General features: G+C 35.1%; 2 protein-coding genes across 4 annotated transcripts; one reads left to right on the forward strand and one right to left on the reverse strand.

Annotated features, from left to right (window-relative positions):
• Positions 1 to 11,567: 11,567 nt before the first annotated feature.
• On the reverse strand, positions 11,568 to 12,317 carry LOC115961684. The gene is made up of 2 exons (XM_031080620.1): positions 12,126 to 12,317; positions 11,568 to 11,987 (listed from the first exon to the last, which is right to left on the reverse strand). Exons 1-2 carry the CDS (start codon positions 12,315 to 12,317, stop codon positions 11,568 to 11,570), a joined length of 612 nt encoding a protein of 203 aa, XP_030936480.1.
• Positions 12,318 to 21,764: 9,447 nt separating this feature from the next.
• On the forward strand, positions 21,765 to 22,928 carry LOC115959035. Of its 3 annotated transcripts, none has more exons than XM_031077325.1 (3): positions 21,765 to 22,256; positions 22,360 to 22,566; positions 22,663 to 22,928. In XM_031077325.1, exons 1-3 carry the CDS (start codon positions 21,975 to 21,977, stop codon positions 22,714 to 22,716), a joined length of 543 nt encoding a protein of 180 aa, XP_030933185.1. In that variant the 5' UTR covers positions 21,765 to 21,974; the 3' UTR covers positions 22,717 to 22,928. The 3 variants fall into 3 exon arrangements, with proteins under 3 accessions (XP_030933185.1, XP_030933187.1, XP_030933184.1); XM_031077327.1 differs by having other exon boundaries at positions 22,360 to 22,557; XM_031077324.1 differs by having other exon boundaries at positions 22,360 to 22,928.
• The last annotated feature ends 259 nt before the right edge of the window (positions 22,929 to 23,187 follow it).

Consider the following 23,187-nt stretch of genomic DNA (forward strand, 5'->3'; position numbering starts at 1 on the left):
TGAAGAAGGTGTCTGTTGTGTATTTAGATGCGATGGTGGGAAAGGCAGAGCATCAGGAAAAGCATCGTGAGAGGGAAGAGATGGTTTATTACATTTTTTGGGTTTATTACGTTTTTTGGGTTTATTACATTTTTGTGTTGGTTTAAATTTTAATTTTAATTTTTTTTAATATTATGCTGACGTCGAAAATTGTGGGAGTTTCAAAGGTTTCGGTTTTATATATATATATATATATATAGATTAAAAATAAAACCAAATATATATATATATATATATATAGAGAGAGAGAGAGAGAGAGAGAGCAAGACTTAGGTACTGTTCTTTAGGTTCTCCTTTTAAAATTCTGCCATGTGGATTTTTTCACATGTGATAGGAATGTATTTTTTAGTTAAGTAGCCACATAGCAGAATCTTAAGAGAGGAATTTAAGAAACAACACTTAAAGTATTGTACCTAAGTTTTGTCTATATATATATATATGAGATGAGTTCAAGTTACACTTGGTGTAACTCTAAAGAGTTACACATGTTTTAAACCATTGGATTTAATTACATCCAACAGTTAAAAAAAAAAAAAAAAAAAAAAAACCCCATTAATGCTAATATTCTAATTGATCTCATTTATCATCCCTTATTTAATACATTCCATACTTACTTCTAAACCCAAAAAACTTTATACGGCTGACTCTTTCTCTCTCCACTGCCCATCTCTCTCTCTTTCTCTTTGCATGTTTCTCTCTCTGTCACCTCCATGGCCAGGTCACTGGTAGCAACCAAAAAAAAAAAAAAAGCCACACCCTGCCATACTTCGTTGAATAACACAACTATTGCTGCCCTATATGCCTGAAACTATTAATGTCATATATTGTTCTTCATCTTATAATATTGTTCATGGAAGTTGCAAATATACGATCTAATTCTCTAAGAGGTTGAACAGATGGAAATGTGTAAAATTCTTGTCTGTGGGATCACTTGGGTTTCTCGAAGTAGAGAAGTTGTTGGACAAGCTAAAGGCTTTACCACCTATTATTTCAAAAGTGTGATTCTTTTATATTTGATTGATGTTATGCGAAGTAAAGAGATTTGTCATTCCCTATTAAAGCTTGGGTATACATTCTGATGTGTGTAAGTTCTTGTCATGTTGAAGTGTTTTGCCTTGTGTTTGATCATGGAGGTTGACTTGTTCTTGGCCCCTAAGAACTTGTAATTCAATATGCTTCATGCTCTACTAGCACAATCAAAGCTCTCTAGCATTACTCTTGTTTTTTTATATAGTATGCCAATTCAAAAATTATTTTTACTACACATCAGAAATGCAAATGCTAAGATTGTTGTCAAGTAAGGCTTTGTGTGAGATTGTACCAAACATGGCACTTCTAAATATTACGTACATCTGTTTGGGCTGGTCTATACCAATCAAGGTTAGCTAAAGGAGCTAGGTCCTCCCTGAATTCAAGTGCACATTGAGACCTACCTCATCATGGAAAGGATTCTTGGGGCACATATTTGTGTTTCTAGTTTTTTAATCAAGGAAAAAAGAATTTTTTAAAACTACAAAAGCTAGCCTTGATAGTCATTTTCATCTTTTCCCTGAGACTGGTTTTCTGTTCCCCCAGTCTCTTGCATTTCAGCGTTGGTGACTATATAGCAAAATTTGAATTCGGCGACTGTAATAACTTTGATGTGATTATATAGTTTTTTTATAAGCTAATGTATGTTAAGTTCTTTGAAAAAAATTCAAGGGCCATCTTTCTATGGCAATTACTAGGGATTCAAGTCAGTCCAGCATAATTGTAGAACATATTAAACCGTACCTCCCTTGGTTTGATTTGTGGGAGTGGGTAAGAGAGTACCTTAGTTATATACAATTGGGATTTCTTTACGCAATTTTTTAATAACAAGCTCATGAAAAAAATAGGGATGATCTTGCAATTACTAGAAATAAGTATGGAATGTATTAAATAAGGGATAATCAATTAGAATATTAGCATTAATGAGGATCTTTTTTTAACCGTTAAATCTACTTAAATCCAATGGTTTAAAAAATGTGTAACTCTTTAGAGTTACACAAGGTGTAACTTGAACCCATCTCTCTCTTTATATATATATATAGTCATGAGAAAATAGAAACATAATGAAAGATTAAGCAAAAGTAGACATGAAAACAAAGGCTAACAAATGAAACATGTGGATCGATACTTGTTAGGTTCTAAAAGTTTAGAACAATTGGCAAATCGTGAACACAAACTTGTCTAGATATAGATCTTAGAGTCTATAGGTATTATTAGACAATGCTCAAGGTGATACAAGTCAAGATCCAAGAACAAGCAAGTTGCAGAAAAGAGAATTCGAAATTTGCCTGGTTCGATCGATCTAAGAACAAGCTCGACTAATCAAAATACGAGTCTACAGAATTTTAAGTTCGGCCCAACAGCGGTTCAAGCCCAAAAAGGATTAGGGTTTTAGATCCACTTCTTCTAGTATATAAAGGAAACCTTAGGTACGTTTTATTATGACTTTGGAGGTGCTTTTGTGAGATCTAAAAAGTTCTATACCTTCCTTTATCAAAGTCACTACCGGATATCACTCTCATATCTTTAGAATAGGTAGATTTGAAGTTGTTGCATCAAGATCAACAATAGTTGAAGATCTAAACCTTCAAGGGTGGTCTTGGAGTCACAAACAGGAGAGTTTGTGTTGATAAACCTTTGAGTGGAGTTTCAAAGTCATAAGTGTGGGTGCTTGTGTTGCAAAGGGTTAACAGAGAAGGAGTCCGTGGATTCAGAGCTTGCACGTGGCCGTGTCAGTAAGTTCTACATGTGGTAGCAATATGATGTTAGTGGTCTAAGTCTTATTATAAACTTCGATTCTCTATAGTGGATTTGCTTTTTACCTTGAGGATAGCTAGGTTAAATCCTCCCCAGGTTTTTTACCGATTTGGTTTTTCATGGGTGATCATATCATTGTGTTCTTTATATTTTCCGCTACTTTACGTTATATGACGTTATTGTTTTAATCTAGATCTGAATAATAAACTTAAGTATTCACTTGGTTAGTTAATTAGGTTAAACAATCTAGTTTATAGGGATCTAAAAACCTAACAATACTGACACCAATGGAGGGAAGACAACATATGGGAAAAAAGAAGAGACAAATTGAAACAATGAAAAATGAAATAGGTTGGAAAAAGATGAAAGCACAACATGGAAAGATAACGATGACAGAAACCAAATAACTGATAGTATTATCTAGTCTTCATTCATGGAAAGATCGACAGTTGAATCGATTTGTTCAAAGATACATGGGAAGGATTTCAAGGGAAAAAGAAATTGTGTCACACAAATTCACAATTATATTCCTATATTATCTCCAAATAGACGATAGAAATAACTATCCTTTCAAGCTTCTTAATTATAATACCTTCGAAGACATCCGATAAAATTAGAACGGTATAGAAAAAATTAGTGTTAGAAACTAAAGTTGGATTGAAGCACAGTTGATAAACCAATGCAAGTGTTCAGTTTCATTTCATTGCTACTTAAGCTACTTACCGTGTAATAAGTGATTTTGTATTAGGTGTACAGAACAACATGTCGTTTGTACATAAGAGTAGGTTTATTAGTTACATAGTAATGCCAGTTGTCATGATTAGATTGGATAGTAGGTTAGTTATTCTGTTATGTAGATTTCCACTCCTCTGCTCCCATTATATAAGGAACAGAGCAGATATTTATCAATATACGAAATCATTCTCTCAAGCTCTATATTGTTCATTCTCTCTCTGTATGGTCTGCACTTCCTCCATTGCTAAACCTTCGAGCTTGCATTTTGATTTCAACATGGTATCAGAGTTGAACTAGCTTAGAGAATCGTTCAAGTCTGGTATTCTCTGATTCCTCCTAGTTCAATTTTATTTTTCGATCTCTTGGTGCTTCTTTCAAATCAATTAGAAATTTTCTTCATTGTGTTCCTTATTGATTCTTGCACTAAGTTTATCATCTTCTAGATCTTGATTTCTTTAGCATATTGAAATCTAGATTCTCTTCTTCATAATTGGAAATTGATTTCTTTCCAATCTTAGGGTTTCAATTCCCATTGCAGTGAGTTCATCAAGATTGTAAATTGAATCTTGATTTGATTTCTTTCCAATTTTAGGGTTTCAATTCCCAATTTGCAGTTCTCTGTTGTGATTTCATCAAGATTGTAAATTGAATCTTGATTTGATTTGGTTATACATCATATCACTGCATTCATTGCTTGTTCTTTGAAGAATTCTCTAGAAAGTTAATTCTGGTTTTTCTTTTGTTAATTCTTGTTTGGGACTCTGTATCTTCATCATTGTACTAAATATGACTGAAAGTACATCTAGTGCAACTGCTCATACTGCCCAGCCTTGGGAAAATTCCTCCAGTCCATATTTCCTATCCAGTGGTGGTTATCTTGGTGTTTCATTGGTGGTTCAACCTCTTACTGAGGAGAATTATAACACATGGAGTAGGCCTATTCTAATCTCTTTGGATGCCAAGACCAAACTAGGGTTCATTGATGGCTTTATTCCTAAGCCTCAATCTGTTGATCATCCTTATTACACAGCCTGGTGTAAGTGTAATAGCACAGTCTTAGCTTGGTTGTTTAATTCTATTTCTAAAGATGTACAACCAAGTATAGTGTATTTCAAGATTGCCAGAGATGTATGGATTGACTTGCAATATAGATATGGGTAAGGCAATGGACCTAGAATTTTTGAGCTGAGAAAGGAGATTAATGCTTTAACTCAAGAGAATTTATCCATCAATGCATATTACACAAAGTTTAAGGGACTTTGGGATGAATTCACCAATTTTAGGACCTATTCTTGTGGTCATCAAGTAGAGGACTGTACAATGTCTTTTTTGATGGGATTGAATGAGACTTATGATGCTGTCAGAGGACAGATTCTTCTTAAGGCTCCTATGCCTCCCTTGAGAAAAGTTTTCTCTCTTATACTTCAAGATGAGAAGCAAAGGTAGGTACTGCCAAGAAGATACAGCTTGACACTGCAACTGCTTTAGCTTCAGTTTTAGCAGCAAAGAATGTTAAGAATGCTAAGAAAGGTAGGCCACAATGTACACACTGTGGTGCTATGGGTCATGTGGTTGATAAGTGCTATAAGTTGCATGGATACCCTCCTAGCTACAAGTTCAAGTTTGCTAAAGGCCAAGCTTCAACTACTTTACCACCATTTACCAACAATGTTATTGCTTCTGAAGATGATGCAAGTGAAGGTGTTAGCCTTACTAAGTCAGAATATCAACAGTTACTTGGTTTATTGAACTCCAACTGTCATTTTGGTACTCAAGGACCTTCTGAGGGAGCCGCAAATACCTATCAGGTTGCAAACATCATCACTCAGCCTTCATTTGATCTTCAAGGGAATGAGATATCAGGTATATGATCTGCTCCTTCCCTTGACTACTCAGTTTTTTCTTCATCCATCAATACTTCTTATATTCAGTCCACTGATTGGATTCTTGACAGTGGAGCCATTGACTATATGATTCATTCTTTAGCATTTTTCACCTCAATTACTTCTGTAGTACAAATTTCTGTTAGGCTTCCCAATGGTGATATGGCTAAAGTCACACACATTGGAACTGTGCAATTTCCATTAGTAAACTAACCCAACATCCTTCTTGTTGTTGCATTTTCCTTTCACAATACTATTTCATTCAAGACTTACAGCTCTGGAAGATGATTGGGTTGGGTAGAAATCAAGGTGGACTATACACATTGCAAAGCATCTTGCCAGATAGTTTGCCACCATGTGTTTCAGATGCTCTTTCCAAACTTTCATCTTCTTTTCCAACTGTAACAGCTCTTAATTCTTGTAATGTGCCTTCTGTTGATACAAGTAGTCTATGGCATTGTAGGTTAGGTCATCCATCTGCCAAGAGACTTGAATTGTTTCAATCTGTTGTACCAACTATCATTTCGTGCAATAATAAAACTTTTGATTGTTCTATCTATCCACTAGCTAAGCAAAGAAGATTATCATTTCTTACTTCTGTTTCTCACTCATCTGCATGTTTTGATTTAATACATGTTGATATCTGGGGTCCTTATTCCACACCATCCCTTAATGGTTCTAGGTATTTTCTCACCTTGGTAGATGACTATAGTAGGTGCACTTGGGTTTTTCTGATGAAATACAAGTCAGAGGCTTCATCTTTGATTCAATCTTTGTATAATCTCATTCTTACTCAATTTAAACTTCCTATTAAGGTCATTAGATTAGACAATGGACCTGAGTTTTCTTTGAATTCCTTTTATGCATCTAAAGGGATTATGCACCAACTGTCTTGTGTTGAAACACCTCAACAAAATTCAGTTGTTGAGAGAAAACACTAACATCTCCTTACTGTAGTTAAAGCATTGAGATTTCAAGCCAATTTACCTCTCAAGTTCTAGGGTGATTGTGTTCTCACTGTCACTTATTTAATCAATAGAACACCTAGTCTACTCCTTCAGAACATCACTCCTTATGAGAAACTTTTAGGACATTCTCCTTCTTATGGTCATTTAAGGATTTTTGGTTGTTTCTATTTTGTTTCAACATTATCTAGAGATAGGACTAAGTTTTATGCCAGGGCTAAGCCTTGTATGTTCCTTGGTTATCCTTTTGGTACTAAGGGTTATAAGGTCTATGATTTGGCTACTAAAACTTGTTTTGTCTCTAGAGATGTTGTCTTTAAGGAAACTATTTTTCCTTTTAAACATTGGTTGTCACATTCTAAATTAGTTTCTATTCATTCCTGCCCTTCCATGTTTCCTACTTAACCTGTCATACCAGAGTCTAGTCTGTCTTTTCCTACTGTAGAGTTCACTCCTCTTTATCATCGGATCTGGCTATTCTTCCTAATGAGTTTCCTGACCTTGTTCACCCTGATTCTGACTCTTCTAATCCATCTTGTGATGTTCCTCCTGTTGTTCAACCTGTTAGGCAGTCTACTAGAGTTAGAAAAACTCCTAGTCTTCTTCAAGACTATCTTTGCAACTTGGCTTTTGCACATGTGTTTGCCACAGTTTCACTTCCTCAATCAGATGATTCCACTACTGCTTCTAGTGAACTCTTTCCTATTCCAAACTTTCTTCTTCCCATAAATCCTTTGCCCTTGCTTTAACTATTGCTAAGGAACCTAATTCTTATGCTCAAGTTTTGCTTGATCCTAAATGGCTTAATGCCATGAAAGCTGAAATTGATGCACTTCAAGCTAACCATACTTGGGTTATATGCAAGCTTCCTCCTGGTAAGGTGCCAATTGGATGTAAATGGGTTTATAAAATCAAGTTAAAGGCTGATGGTTCTGTAGAGAGGTATAAGGCTCATTTAGTGGCTAAAGGTTTTACACAAACTGAGGGTATAGACTTTTATGAGACTTTTTTTCCTGTGGTTAAGTTTGTAACTATCGGAACTCTTTTGGCACTTGCTGCTGTTCAAGGTTGGCATCTCACTCAATTGGATGTCAACAATGCCTTCCTACATGGGGACTTACATGAGGAGGTTTACATGCTTCCTCCACCTGGGTTTGGCAACAAGGGGGAGGTTTGTAGACTTACAAAGTCTCTTTATGGGCTTAAACAAGCAAGCAGACCATGGTTTGCAAAGTTGTCTTCTATGATTATCATTCTTGTTTATGTTGATGATATTCTTATTGCCAGTAATGATGTGGATGCTGTGAATGTGTTTAAGCAATTTCTAGACAGCAAGTTCAAGCTCAAAGATTTGGGAACTTTGAAGTATTTCCTAAGTAGTAAGAACTTCAAATGGAATCTCCTTATGTCAGAGAAAGTATACCCTTGAGTTGCTGTTTGATGCTGGTATGTTAGCTTGTAAGCTAACAAGCATTCCTATGGACCAATCAGCTAAGTTCAACAGTTCAGTTGGTGATGCAGTCCCTAAGGCTTCATTGTATAGAAGGTTAATAGGGAGACTTCTCTATTTGACATTGACTAGGCCTGAAATTTGTTATTCAATCCACAAATTAAGTTAATTCATGAGCTCACCTAAAGTACCTCATCTTCAAGCTGCCTACAAAATCCTCAACTATTTGAAGAAAACACCAGGTAAAGGGTTGTTCCTGTCTACAAGATCATAATTGCAATTGAAGTGCTATTGTGATGCTGATTGGGCAGTTTGCCCTGACACCAAAAGGTCAATCACAAGGTTTTGTGTGTTTTTAGGAGATTCACTAATTTCTTGGAAGAGTAAAAAGCAGTAGGTAGTGTTAAGATCCTCTACTGAGTCAGAGTATAGATCAATGGCAACAGTCACTAGTGAGGTGGTTTGGCTTATTGTTTTGTTCAAAACCTTTGGTTTAAACCACACTCAACCTGCTTTTCTCTATTGTGATGGTAAAATAGCTCTTTATATTGTTGCCAATCCTGTGTATCATGAACGAATGAAGCATATTGAGATAGACTACCATTTCATTCGAGAAAAAATTGAAGATGGGATCATTAAAACATTACATGTTCCTACATGGCACTAGATTGCAAATTTCTTTACCAAAGCTCTAGGCCAGAAACAGTTCTCTCACTTGCTTTCCAAGATAAACTTAATTAACATATATGGTTCATCTTGAGGGGGAGTGTTAGAAACGAAAGCTAGATTGAAGCACAGTTGATAAACCAATGCAAGTATTTAGTTTCATTTCATTGTTGCTTAAGCTACTTACCATGTAATAAGTGATTTTGTATTAGGTGTACAGAACAGCATGTCGTTTGTACATAAGAGTAGGTTTATTAGTTACATAGTAGTGCCACTTGTCATGATTAGATTGGATAGTAGGTTAGTTATTCTGTTATGTAGATTTCCACTCCTTTGCTCCCATTATATAAGTAATAGAGCAGATATTTATCAATATACGAAATCATTATCTCACGCTCTATAATGTTCATTCTCTCTTTGTATGTCTTCACTTCCTCCATTGCTGAACCTTCAAGCTTGCATATTGATTTCAACAATTAGCATATCCTCTGCGCAAGGATGACAAGCTTCTTTATTATAACCTTATTCCTATTCCCTGCATAAATGTGGTCCTACTTTTCATTGGTCAATTCAAGGGATTAAAACTAGCTAGCACTATTGAATAATTTAAAAACAAAAATAATTTTCGGGATGGAATTAGGTTATTGGAAACACATGAAATTAGGTTACTGTTAGCCATGGTGTTTAGAAGAATGTCATGGTTTACTATCCTCCAAAAAGACTAATTGCTACATTAAAAAAAAAAAAAAAAAAAAAAAAAAAAAAAAAACAAATTGTTATAGGATATTTTTATAGGGTTTTATGTGTAATCTAAATCATAAAATGCCAACAATCTATGTCATCTTACATGTATAAACATGTGATTATTCAACTCATTATGTTAGATATTAATTTAGCATTGCTTAAACAGTTAAGGTGTGAAAACTTTTATAACTGAAGAGCTGAGTACAAAAAATTATGATTTCAAAGTATCAAAAGCCACTCTGCATAAATAGCTTTTCAAAATGGGTTAAAATGGACTCTGGAATTATTAAAACGCCAAAATGAAATTTCCAATTTCTTGTTAGTGTGAGTTTGGATCGCAAACGCAGATGGTGTTTGCGTCCAAACCTGGGTCCCGTGCACTGTTCACAAGACCCGCAAGTTTTTTAATAAAGCAAATGTAACATCCAAATTGGGTCCCACAGGCACTATTCATAGTTTAAAAATTATTTTGTAACAGTATTTTTAGCAATAAGTTTTCAATTTTCAGTAATAAGCGGTATCCAAATAAACCCTTAGTTGAAGGAAAAATTAAACCTAATCATTTTTAATATATGTATTTTTATTAATTTTAAAAATAAATTTCCAATTTCTTATTACAATTTTGGAAACTTCAATCTAATCTTGAACAAATCATTTCAAAATTCTTGTTACTGCACAGGTTAGAGATGTTAAAAGATTGATTAAGTTAATAGATCAACCATTTTCTTTGGTCCATTCAAATCCCTTCCATTTATTCAACAAGAGGAAGAAAGGTCTACACCTGTCTAACGACCAGGAAATAAAATGGTTTAAGGTAGCAATCATGCCAGTAAGCCTTTGGACCTCCTTAGGATTCCGAGGCAGCTGTAAGCTGTTGACAGCCCTGATTTGATCGGGACTAACCTCGATTCCCTTGTGGGTCACCATGTAGCCCAAGAATTTTCCCGATCCTACCCCAAATGAACATTTGGATACGTTGAGACGCAACTTATGTCTCCTCAGAATTTCAAAGATGTCCCCGAGGTCTCTCACATGGTCGGACACTGCCTTACTCTTTACTACCATGTCATCTATATAGACTTCAGTGTTCTTACCTAGTTGCGGCTCAAACATTCTGGTTATCATTCTCTGGTAGGTGGACCCTACGTTTTTCAAACCAAAAGGCATCACCTTGTAGTGGTAGTTTCCAATGGGAGTGACAAAAGCTGTCTTTTCTTGGTCGTCTACAGCTAGTGGTATCTGATGATATCCTTGAAAGGCATCTAAGAAGCTCATCCAAGGATGGCTCGCAGTCATGTCTACCAACTGATCTATCCGAGGCATAGGGAATAGATCTTTTAGGCAGGCTTTATTCAAATCCGTGAAGTCTACACAAACTCGCCATTTTCCACTCTTCTTCTTTACCACTACAGTATTGGCCAACCACTCAGGGTAAAAAACTTCCTTGATAGCCCCTGCTTTTTTAAGTTTCATCACCTCGTCCCTAACAGCGTTAACATGCTCATTCGACGGGTGCTGAGTTGGTTGTTTCTTGGGAGTAACAGATGGGTTAACATTTAGGTGGTGGCAAATGAAGCTCGGATCAACCCTTGGGGCCTCGTAGGCGTCCCATGCAAACACGTCCACATTTTCTGTAAGAAACCCAATTAGCTCTTCTTTCTCTTAGGGAGGTAGTTCCGAGCCGGCTTGAAAGAACTTTTCTGGATCAATGCCAACAGCTACCTTTTCTAGATCCTCGCATTTTGCCTCATCGGTTGATTCATTACCGGGCAATGCGAGGTGGCTGATTGCTATAAGCCCCTTCCAGTAGAGGCCGAGGGCTCAACACAAGGTTGGCGTGAGATGGCAGCCACCATGCACTATTTGGCCATGGTCTGATTCCCCACAATCTCTTTAACCTGGCCCTCCGACAAGTACTTCACCTTCTGGTGCAGGGTAGAAGAAGAGACAGCTCCTAGGGTATGAAGCCAAGGTCAAGCCACAATAGCTGTGTAGGGTGAATAAACATCGACTACAATGAAATCCACCTCCACCATGTCAGAACCGGTTTGTATAGGCAGTCTGATCTGGCCCCTTAGAGTAACGGTCTTCCCCTCGAAGCTTACCTGAGGGGAATCATACGCCGTTAGGTCCTCGGGTTTTAAGTTCAGCCCCTTGTACAGGTTGGGGTACATTACTTCCACAACACTGCCTTAATCTACTAACACTGTCCTAATCTACTAGCACTCTCTTCACATCATATCCTCCAATCTTGAGTGTGACCACCAGAGCATCATCATGAGGTTGGATGGTTCCGATCTAATCTTCGTCTGAAAAGCCCAGCACTGGTGAGGCTTCCTTCTTGGCCTTTTTGGACTCCCGATCATCTTCCTCAGTGGGAAGCCGAGCCACAGGCATTACCCTGGAAGGACAAGAGCTGGTCCTTCCTGGAGCAGCAAAAATGACATTTATCGTGCCTATAAGAGGTCTTAAGGAGGTGTCTCTCCGAGACTCAGGATTCGCCTGTCCTTGTTGACCACTGGAATGATGTAAGAGATGCCTTAATTTTCCTTCTCGGACTAGCTGGTCCAAGTGGTTCCTTAAGTTCCTGCAGTTCTTAGTGGCGTGCCCCGATTCTTGGTGGTATTGGCAATACAGGTTTTGGTTGCACTTCATAGGGCCTCTTGCCATCTTATTTGGCCATTTGAAGAATGGCTCGTTCTTGATCTTCTCCAGAGGCTGATGTACCAGATCTTGGAACACAGCATTAATTGCCAGCACGTCGGCAGATCCAGATTGCCCTGCAAAGTCTCTCCTCGGCCGGTTGTTGTTGTAAAATCGGTCCGACCTGAAGTCTCTCCTCTCCTAAGGAACAACCTTCGCTTTTCCTTTACCCAACTGCTGGTCTTCTTCAACCCTTTTATACTTGTCGATCCGGTCTATGAGTTTGCGTAGGCTAGTGACAGGCTTTCCTGTTAGGGATTTTCTTAAACCATGCTTAGTTGGGAGGCCGCTCTTAAAAGTGTTGATGGCGACGTCGTCATGGTTACCCTCTATCTCATTGTACATCTCCCAGTACCTATCCGATTAGGTTTTTATGGTCTCCCCTTCTCGCATGGACAAAGACAGTAAAGAATCCAAGGGCCAAGGAACCCTGCTACTCGTGATGAAGCAAGAGCCAAAGGCCTGGGTCAGTTGCTTAAAGGAACTTACGGAATTTGGCCTAAGGTCATCAAACCATCTCATCGCCACTGGTCCTAAGCTGGGCGAAAATACATTGCACATCAAAGCCTCGTCTTTGGAATGAACGACCATCCTCTAGTTAAATTGGCTTACATGCTATACGGGGTCCGTTCGACCATTGTACATAGTGAAAGTAGGTTGATGGAATCACCGAGGGAGCTTAGCCCCTTCTATCTTGCGTGTGAAGGGTGACTTAAAGATTCGATCCAAGGCCTTGCTCATGGTATCGTTCACTAGGCCTTTACGGGACGGACTTTTGTGTCTTCTTTTATGGTGGTGCTCTTCCTCATAAGAAAAGGTTTCACTTGATGGAGTTCTTGACCTTTTCCTATAATTGTTGCCCCCTTCATCACTAGTATCTGAACTAGAAGGGGAACGCCTCCGTTGCACACGACGTAGTTTCTTTTTAAGTTGTCGATCTCCTGCTGTAGGGTTTTGTTATCGTCCTGCTTTTGGGATATGTGACTTCTCACCCTAGAATGGCTTTTGGTTGTATGGGTAGTATGTACACTACCCTCTCGATGTTTGTCCCGATCTCTTTCCCGTTCAAGGTTAAGAAAGTTGTCCTGCCGTTGAGAACCTGCAGGCTCTATTTGGTGTGGACCTGTTTGGTGTGGACCTGATCCCAACATGTTTAACCATTGCACTCACTAGGGCACAAGCTCTCCCCACAGACGGCGCCAATTGTAGGGTCACAATTTGAGGCCCAAGTCCAAAATGTATGGATTCTTAATCCAATGAGCCCAATACAATGAATTTATAGAGAATGGATCAAAGAACTAGGTCCTAATGAATTAGACAACGTCTAATATTGAATTGCATAGCGTTCAAACACAAATAAAGGATGCTGATATCAATAAACTTTCAGTCCGAGGAGGTTAAATCTGGATATAATGATCACTCTAGAATATCATAATGATTTAGATTGCTTTACTATTTTTTCTCCCTCCTTTCCAATCCCCTTCTCATGGAGGGTCTCTCACATTATATAGCTTCTTTTGGATCATCTTGATCCTACACTTGTTGATCATCTTGATCCTACACTTGTTGAGTCCCTACTTAAGTACCTATCCCTACTTAAGTACCTGTCCCATCAGACACCCCTTTCAGCCTTCTGTGAGTTGTGGTAGTCAAGGCAGCACTGTTCAGAGGTCTTCTCCACATAAATGCGGCTAGAAAAGTAACTGCAATGCATTTAATGCGATGGTAGCAGCTTTTCCTTAGATATTTTGAGTTTCCTTCCTTCTCGTACGTTCATAGGGCACATTTAGTACATACTTGGACTACATTCATTGTATCCGAGGAGGTATTCCTCCTCGAATATCCTTCAATTCATCCCCCACTTATGAGACTTTAACTGAGAACCCCTTAGTAACTATTTGTTCCTCTTCGGACTTGTCTATATCCTCGAACAAAGTCCAAGGCCCAATACATTATTTTGGGCCCTAGTCCCTACAGTATATATACAAAACCAATTTTTAATTCAAAATTTAAAATTATGATAACATAAATAAGATCTCAATAACAATTGATTGCTCAAAATGACAATAGTTGTCCTCCTATAGCAAAGCAATCATCTCTCAACAACCATTTAACACTATAAATCTATGCAATTAATATGAATAAAATATTGGAACAACAAGTAATGAGCTAAATACCAAATAAAGTTTCAAATTCACGTACTTAACAAGAAACAAATAGAATATATCAACAAGGGTGGCTAACAACAAGTTAATGAATTCAATAGATCTCAACGTAAAGTTACGGCAAAACGAAGAGAAAACATGGTATTTGAATATATGAAAATGATTACTCAAACCATATAAGAATATCTCGTAAGAAGAAAATGTCACAAATACATGTATATTAAAGATGTCATGTCCTATGTACTCAATAGCACTGGAAGTGTCACATCCATGTATTGCCCCCATGGGTAGGATCACTGTAAAGTAAATAATTATTAGGGACCATAGTTGTAACATCTACCTTCACAACACCAATTACGTAATATGGATCATGGCCCATTTATTTCTGTTATGGTGGGGTAACTAAAATTATTTCATGGAAATAATTCAGTTAATGTTATATAGAAACATGATCAAACGAGTTTCACTTCAATTTGCTCAAGAGGTATAAGAATCTAATACCTATAAACCCATGTTTTGTTTTATCTTCTCACTTTCGATTAAAATTTGACCAAATTGGGAAGAACAACCTTTAATTGAAACCCTTACTTAAATATTTGAGAAATTAATTTAATGGATTTTTTTTTTTTTTTTTTTTGAGAAACTGTCAACCTATATAATGGATTGAAATTTGAAAGTCGGAACACAAAAAATTTAAATTTAAATTAAACGCCGCTATAGGTCCTAAGTCTTGAACGCCACTATAGGCCCTTGTAAGACTTAGGACCTATAGTGGCATTCATGAACGTCACTATAGATCCTTTTTTAATTTTAATTTTTTTGTAAAACCCAAGACCTATAGTGGCGTTCATAAATGCCACAAATGCCACTACAGACCCTTGTGAGACCCTGGCGTTCATGAACACCACTATAAGTCCTTTTTTTTTTTTTTTAAAGGACCTATGGTGGCATTTTATCAATATTATTATAGGCCCCTATATGACCCAGGACTTATAGTAGTGGCATTTATAAACACCACTATAAGTCCCAAAAAATTTATTTTTAATTTCTTTTCGGATTGGATTTTTTTTTTTTTTTCCCTAGACCTATAATGGTGTTTATAAATGTTGTTATAAGCCCTTGTTAGACCCGAGACCTACAGTTGCGTTTTTTAAATGCTAATATAGGTCAGTGTTTAAAAACGCTACTATAAAGCCCTCAGTATGTGGCTATAGATCAACCTATAGCGGCATTTTCAGAAAACGCCACTTTAGAGTACCTATAATGGCGTTTTTTATGAACACCACTAAAAAAAACACCACTATAGGTCCTAGTATGCTTTTAACAGTTAGATTTAATAGAAATTAAAGCTTTAATATAGTTACTACTTTTGGAGAGTTATATTAGTGGTAATTTGCTCCCAAATCTCTCTCTCTCTCTCTCTCATAATAATTTCATATAGTGGAAGGTTATACATATATATATTTGAATGAAGTATTACTTTGCCAATCTCTACAAATTCATGTTTTTTTAGGGTCCAGTTAACAAATACATTAGTACATTTGTTAATGAACTATTTTAAGAAAGTTTTGATACCACTTTTATGAAAATAAAAAAAGCTCTCAAAATATTAATTATTTTTTATCTTTTCTCATTATAATTTTCTTAAAATAATTTACTAACAAGTAACCAATGCACTTAAAGGATTAGTTAACTCTTTCCAATAGATGCAAGTTCATGTATTTTCCCATTTTTTGTATGCACGACAGCAAACCGTTAAATCACTATTTTTAATAGTGCATTAAATGTAACTGGTTGGGAATAATGATTGAATTCCTTTATCACGTAAACGAGAAATTATAAGATCCACATGGTGGACAAGTGACGTGGTCCACCATTCACTAAAAGACTCGCACTTGTTTAAAATTGCTGAGTTAGAAAAAAAATTTAAACAAAAATTGATTACTGACTCAGCAATTTTAAACAAGTGGGAGTCTTTTAGTGGAATAATAGACAAGTGATGTGTTCTACTAGAGGACTGTATAATTTCTCCGCTCATACACCGTATGCACTATTTAAGCAAGAGTTGAAAACTTAATCTAGGAGATGAAACTTAAATGGTGTTGGTGAAAACAAAAATAATATAAATAATGAAATTAGGAATTAGGATAGGATTGAAGCGAATCAGTTTTCTACCTCTTTATCAATGTTTGAATCTTTTTCTCCCCCAAGTTGAAATTAACTTTCCACTAAGATCTCACTAACTCATAAAACTCACTTTTTTTTATTCAATTAACTATATTATTCTTACCTTCTCAAAAAAAAAAAAAAAACTATATTATTCTTATGATAAATACTCCATCTATTCATATTAATATCAAAATTCATAACAAAAGGTCTTGGTTCCAAGTTTTTAGTTTCTCACGTAAATGTAAATATTTAGATTTTTCAATATCTCTTTATTAATAACTAATATAATGATTTATCTTTATCCATGACCCAAACTTATATATAAAATATTTGGCTTTTGGACTATCCATACACATAGAAAGTTATTTAAGATGGATGGACTGTAGGAGAGATTTAAAGGGTGATAATAATATCACATAGAGGTAACGATTGTATATATAAATAAAGCATTCGAGATGCTTTTTTCAAGCTAGTAGGAATTTCACATCAGATAGAGAGGTATTATGGTCACACTCAGATAGAGTTTCTGTAATTGGTTGTCTTCTTCATACACTTTTTATTTAGGGGAAAAAAACTAGCAGAAATTCTAGGATAAGAGACAACAAACTCTAAAAGTTAAAAGAGAAAAGGTGTAGTGAACAGAAGAATTCAAAGATCGAGGGAGGAAGACCACTTATTTGGTAAGAATTTTTTTTTTCAAGAAAATTTCTATCCCTAATTCCTCTGTTATGGTTTCTCAATGTTGGTTGTCGTTACCACACATTGTTAGATGCATGGGAACGTATTCCTATCTAAATGCTAAAAGAAATTGATTGGCATAGATAAGATTGTATCTGTAGGATTTCAAAATACTAGAAAAAATAAATATATAAATTTTTGTGTGTCCTCAAAGTTAAGACTCAGTATTGATTGGCATCAAATTAAATTTATTCTAACTTCTCATAAAAATTCTTTTTGCGTTAGTGAAACATAAGGAATACAACTTAACTTACATTCTAAAGGTTCTAAAGCTACTTAAAAAAATATATATATATATATATATATATAAATTATCTAGAATGTTTAGTGCTTTTTAATTCTCACAAAAATATAGAATTTCCCAGATAATTATAAGAAGAATCTCTTCAAGTCTAAAACTACTTGAAATATCCATAATAAACTTGAAATTATTTTTAATCAATAGCTATAGCCTAAATTATAAATTTTTGCAATTAACACCTTAATTCAAGAGTAGTTTTGCAAAGTCAATCTCCCGTCCAAAGACTCTAAACTAAAAAAATAATGGATAATTCCTTCGAAAAAAAAAAGTAATGGATAATGAATAGTGAGTACACTATGTAATCAAAATTAAGGTGTGTGTACTCAAAAGTCTAAACTACTTACATAATGTAATGAATAGTGAATACACTAAATCGGAATTAATTTATTCCACTAATTTGAACAGTATGGTGGACACTACATATTGATCTCAAATTAGAACGTTGCTCACATTTTTTTCATATAATAAATTTAGGGTACTCAAATGCCATTATAATTTAAGATGGATTATTGTTGTAATTTAATTATCTTTGAAAGTTTTGAAATTCTAGGGTTTCTAGGACTCTATTCTGTCATTTTTCTCAATTTGTTTCAGTCTTATCTCCTTACAATTTAAATATTTGTGAGGTAAAAAATAATTTTAAAATGTCGTTTTGTGTTTTCAATATTTTTTATATATTTTTCCAGTGCTATGAATAATTTTAGTAGCATATTTATAAGAAATATATGTAATTTTCAGATCTTAACTTTACTTATGTCTGTACTTTATGTCATACATAGTATATTTTATTCACAGTCGGTCTCCAAGGCAAAAAAAAAAAAAAAAAAAGATTACACTAGATTAAATGCTAGTGTAAAATTTAGATATGTTAAAAAATGTATTCTCCAACTCTTTTCCTAACTTGACAAACTACCATTTCTAAACACTTTTGCTATAAGCCTATAACTTCCAGCTATCGCTTTCATATCATTTCCACCATTCATACAAAGGGGAATTCAAAACCAGATTTTTCATATGGAGAAAGCTTGATGATATCATTAACATTACTAGGCTAATACAATTACATTTAACTGCTCTCAATTATTATTTTCGTGACAACCACTGCTACCATAATGGTAAAACCCAATATTGTTATTATAATATTGTAACCACTATGGTATGTGCTAGTATTATTATCCTCCTTGTCATCATCACCCCTCCCATTTTACTCATTATCATCAACTAGTTATATACAGTCACTTGCACAATTACCACCATCAAAATCATTATCAATTCATGGTGTCATTCTTCTATTTCAAACCATCCACACTGCTAAATTCAACATGACAACTCACTAGCAATTTAAACCTTTCCTTTTATCAATCAAACACCATATGGTTGAACTATAAATTAAAGAAAATACTATTTCTGTATCTACATATATGGTCACTGCAGAATACAGACAATTTTCAAATATACATTAATCATTTTGCTAATTTGTATTTTGTGTGTTCTTATATTGAACTTAAAAAGGATATTTAATCATTCAAAAGAGATGGCGAACTTATTAGTACCAATTTCATTCAAAGTAGGAAATCAGGGTGTTCCATTATACAAAAGAGCCTAGAAGGGTTATTTGAGCTGTGTGTAGCAACTTTTATAGAAAATTTTCAATTGATTATTTGTTACGTAGAAATAGATCGGATATCTGAAAGATACCCATGATTTGCATTATTAACTGGACAACTGGATTTAACTAAAAAAAATGTATGGACAAGTCTTTGTAAGGTAAAGGACGGGTTAGAGAAAAAAAAAAGAAAAAAGAAAAACCACTGCAAATTCCAAAGGTTGAATGAAACAAATTGGGACAAATATGTTGTGTGAAGTGGCGCATGGGAGCCTCAGCCCCTAACGGTCAAAGAACAAAAACATGAGGGTGGGTCAAGAGAGAAAAAGATGGGTCAGGGTCAGGACTCAGGAGTCACAAAAAACAACTAGGGGCGGCTAATAGGAGACTGAGAAGTTGGGGTTAGCTAGGGGAGGCATTGGCCCTTCGGTAAAGCCTAGAGCCACCTTCACTGGTTCATGTCTCTCTCTGTCTCTATACTTTTTCACTGGTTCATGCCCCTCTCTATCTCTTTCTCTCTCTAGACTTTTTGGGGGTAGGTGTCTCTATAAAAGAAAAAATTTGGCGATTTAGTTACCTTAATTAATAAAATCTTTTATTACCGAATAAGAAATTAGTAAGTCAAATCTTGTCTTCACCAAAAATTAAATTAATTGATATTTTACTTTAATTGTATTAAAAAAATCATTATGAAGTAAACATGGTAAGTCTGTCAGATTTAAATTCTACTGCATTTTAAAATATAAAAATAAAATAAAATAAAATAAAAAAAGATAAAATAAAGTCCACAGTTTGAGGGGACAATCCAGAGTGCTTGGATTTCTGGTTTGAAACACATGGTGCATAAATCTGTTCCTCACAATGTGTACTGTCATGTGATACAACTTTAATAAAAAGGATCATTGAATATAATAAAAACTGCGCATGAGATGCTTGTTTTATTTTATTGGCTTCTGAATGGATTTTCTTCTCCTCATATGGTATATAGTTATCTTTTTTTCTTTTTCTTTTTTTTTTTTTTTTTTTTGAGAATCCGAGTATATAGTTATCTGTGTATACCACAAAACCCACATTTTATTTGCTTGTGTTCTGAGATCTTTAATCTAGTGGCCCCAATTTGCTCATTTAGCTCTGTCCATGCGGTGGTTGATTTGTTTCTTTGTATAACTTAGATATTTTCTTTTTCTTTCTTTTTGTCAAGTCCATCATTCATGTCTAGTCTAAACTTTGATATTTTCTTTTTCATTCTTTTTCGTGAGGTCCATCAAGCATGTCTAAGTCTTTTTCTGTTTTTTGAGCAGCAAGCATGTCTATGTCTAATTTCGATAGGTGAGAACGATGAAAGATAGACAAAACAAAAACTAGATTTCTCTTTTTGTGATTATTATAATTTCTCTTTAAATTGACCATTTAAGAATTTATGATGCAACATTTGTTTTTGTAAACCTTTAACCCTAGAAACTATGTCCTATAATACTACTTGTCTCAAACTTGAACCTGTGCTGTCACCTTAAGGAATCTTCTCCCAAAAAATTGTTACTTTTGATCAACTATTCTAATAATGAGTGTTAGGTGTATTTGAATATCGCTTATTTTGCTGAAATTGAAAAATTATTACTGAAAGTACTGTAAATAAAGGTAAAAGTTAGTTAAAATAGTACAATGAAGTCTATAAATAATGCCAAAAAAGTGTAGTAAGGCCCATAAATAGCAGTAAAAATAAGCTGAATAATGAAATAATTTTCATTTTCATTTCCACCCAAACGCACACTTAGGAGGGGGAGAAGGGCAACAATCCCTCGTTTGACAAGAGGGGAAATGAACAATCTCCCATTTTCCCTTCTTTCTATAAACTTAAACTTATATAATTTAAATGTTGAGACACGTGAGAACTAATTTAAAGAGGAAACATTTTTTTTTTATAAAAGGTAATAAAATTCATGATTGTTCTTAGTTGTCCAATTACTTTGATACCCTCCACAAGTTTCGATTTTATATATATATATATATATATATATATATAGAAACAATGATATCTAGATCCCTACTTATTTATGCCCTTAAGTGTATGTAGGATCCCCTCATCTCACATACATCAAGTTATTACATGGAAAAATCCTTTAGAGGTGACTTTAAGATGTTAACTAGAGATTTTGAATACAAAATGCCGTGTATATCATAAGACATTAAAAATCACTATGACCAACCGCTTGGGTTTTGAATTTCTGTTTCTTAATTGCTCGTTAGAATAACAAAGCCATAATAGCTCCCTTAGGAAGGAGCAATATTTGGGTTAGGGGACATACTTTTCTAACTCTTTTGGTCACCCTTGTAATTTATTATAATAACGGGAAAATTATTCAAATGACCAGCCCAAAATTTTCTCTCTTTTGAATTCCCCATTTATCTTACATTTTTTTAAAAACTATTCTTTCAAAGATAATATGATTTATGAGTGAGAAAGTTGTGAGATTAAAGGTGATTATATATGCGTGTGTGTAATGTAAACAAATTAATGCACATAATTCTAATTGATAAGCCCCAAATGATACAGATATGAGAAGTGCAATGCAAAGATTTGCCATTTGTCCATTACTGTAACTTTTTCAATACAACCGGTGCATATTATTTGGCCCAAATTATACGCCGCAGCCTGCAGGGTTGAGCTTATTGTTCTCAGATTTCAGGCCCAAAGTTATCACAATCCAGTAAGTAACGCATATCTGACCCGTTATTCAAAACCCGATTGTTTTGCTTTGCATTAAAGCATTGCACAAAGCCCAATCCTAGACCTTTACCTTCATTTTGAGCTTTGTTTTTGCCGGAGCTATGTTTGTTGCTCTCAGAACAATCCATGTGAAGATTCATTTGTCTCACATGTTTGAACTTTGAAAGCAACATTCTCTGGCAATAACATTAATGTCAAGGCTCTTAGCCAACTTAGATAAAATCAATAATGGCTCAGTAACAATTAGAGTCAGCTCTTAACCAATTTGTTCTTAGATTTTCACAGATTGATATCCATGAGTAAGCAAGAGATTGAGGAAGAGAAAATGAGCAAGACTCAGAATGGAGTTATCATCTCTGTCTACGTGGAATCACCCAAAATTGGATCTCCTCAAAGAACAAGAACTGCTGCTATAAAGAAAAGTACTAACAAGCCCAAATCATCATCATCATCAGTTTCCAAAAAGCCTCAAATCGCAGCAAGAAAGAAAGGATTTGATCGCCGGGCTCAGCTTCTAGCCTACGCTAGAGAATTGAGAAATGCTGGTTCCCAAGAGGCTCAAAGGCCTAAGCTCAAGGTATGTTCTTCCAATTCCCATATGCAATGTAGCAAAAAAGTGCACGCAAATTGCATGCATGCATGAACGTAATTTTTCAATAAATGTGTAATGGCTTGAACAGAAATGGAAATGGTTGACAATACCAATGAGCCTGTGCTTTCCGTCTCGTCGGATTCTTGAAAGAACCAGTAGCCGATGGAGATATGAGCGCATACCAACAGAAGTTTACACAGAAAATATTGTAGATTCGTCGTGCGGTTCCGAATGCATCAGTGGCAAGAAGAGAAGGGCCATTAAGAGGATCAAATCTCACTTCTTTGTAAAACTTGTAACACAATGTCTTTCATTTATTCTTTACCATTTACTTTTCCCGAGTTTTGCATTTTGGTTACGATATTTGCTTTGTTTGTTGGTGTTTTTGCAGAGTAAATTAAGGTGTATGTTGAAAGAATTATCATGCAGTTGTAAAAACATATGATGGTGGTATTGATGAAGCTGATGATTGCAGAGACTACTCCAATCTACAACGTTAAATATGTGTTTGGTTTCATTTATGATTGTCGCAGATTTAGATCTGTTCTAGTCTTCTAGATGAAGATGTATAGTTCAATGCTGGATCTTTTGTTTTTCTATCCCCCGATTTTGCTATGTTTGTTACTGAAAATTAATGAAAGATCCGTAATTTTCTCCAATGTGTAGAACTGTATCATAGAAGTAGCATCAAACGTTTGACGGGTCAAATAAGTTCATTTGCCACCTTACAGTATTTTATGGGATTGAGATAAGGCCCCTCCCATTGAATTCTGCAACTTCTAATTTTTACTTAGATGTAAAATATGTAATACCTAAAAATACATCCCCGTTGTTGATTTTTTCTTTACTAATAATTCAATTGTTTGACAAATACATACATATTTGGTCTTTTTTTAATAGGAATATTTGTCATAGT

This window comes from Quercus lobata, chromosome 9 (assembly GCF_001633185.2).
Source record: "Quercus lobata isolate SW786 chromosome 9, ValleyOak3.0 Primary Assembly, whole genome shotgun sequence".
NCBI lineage: Eukaryota > Viridiplantae > Streptophyta > Magnoliopsida > Fagales > Fagaceae > Quercus > Quercus lobata.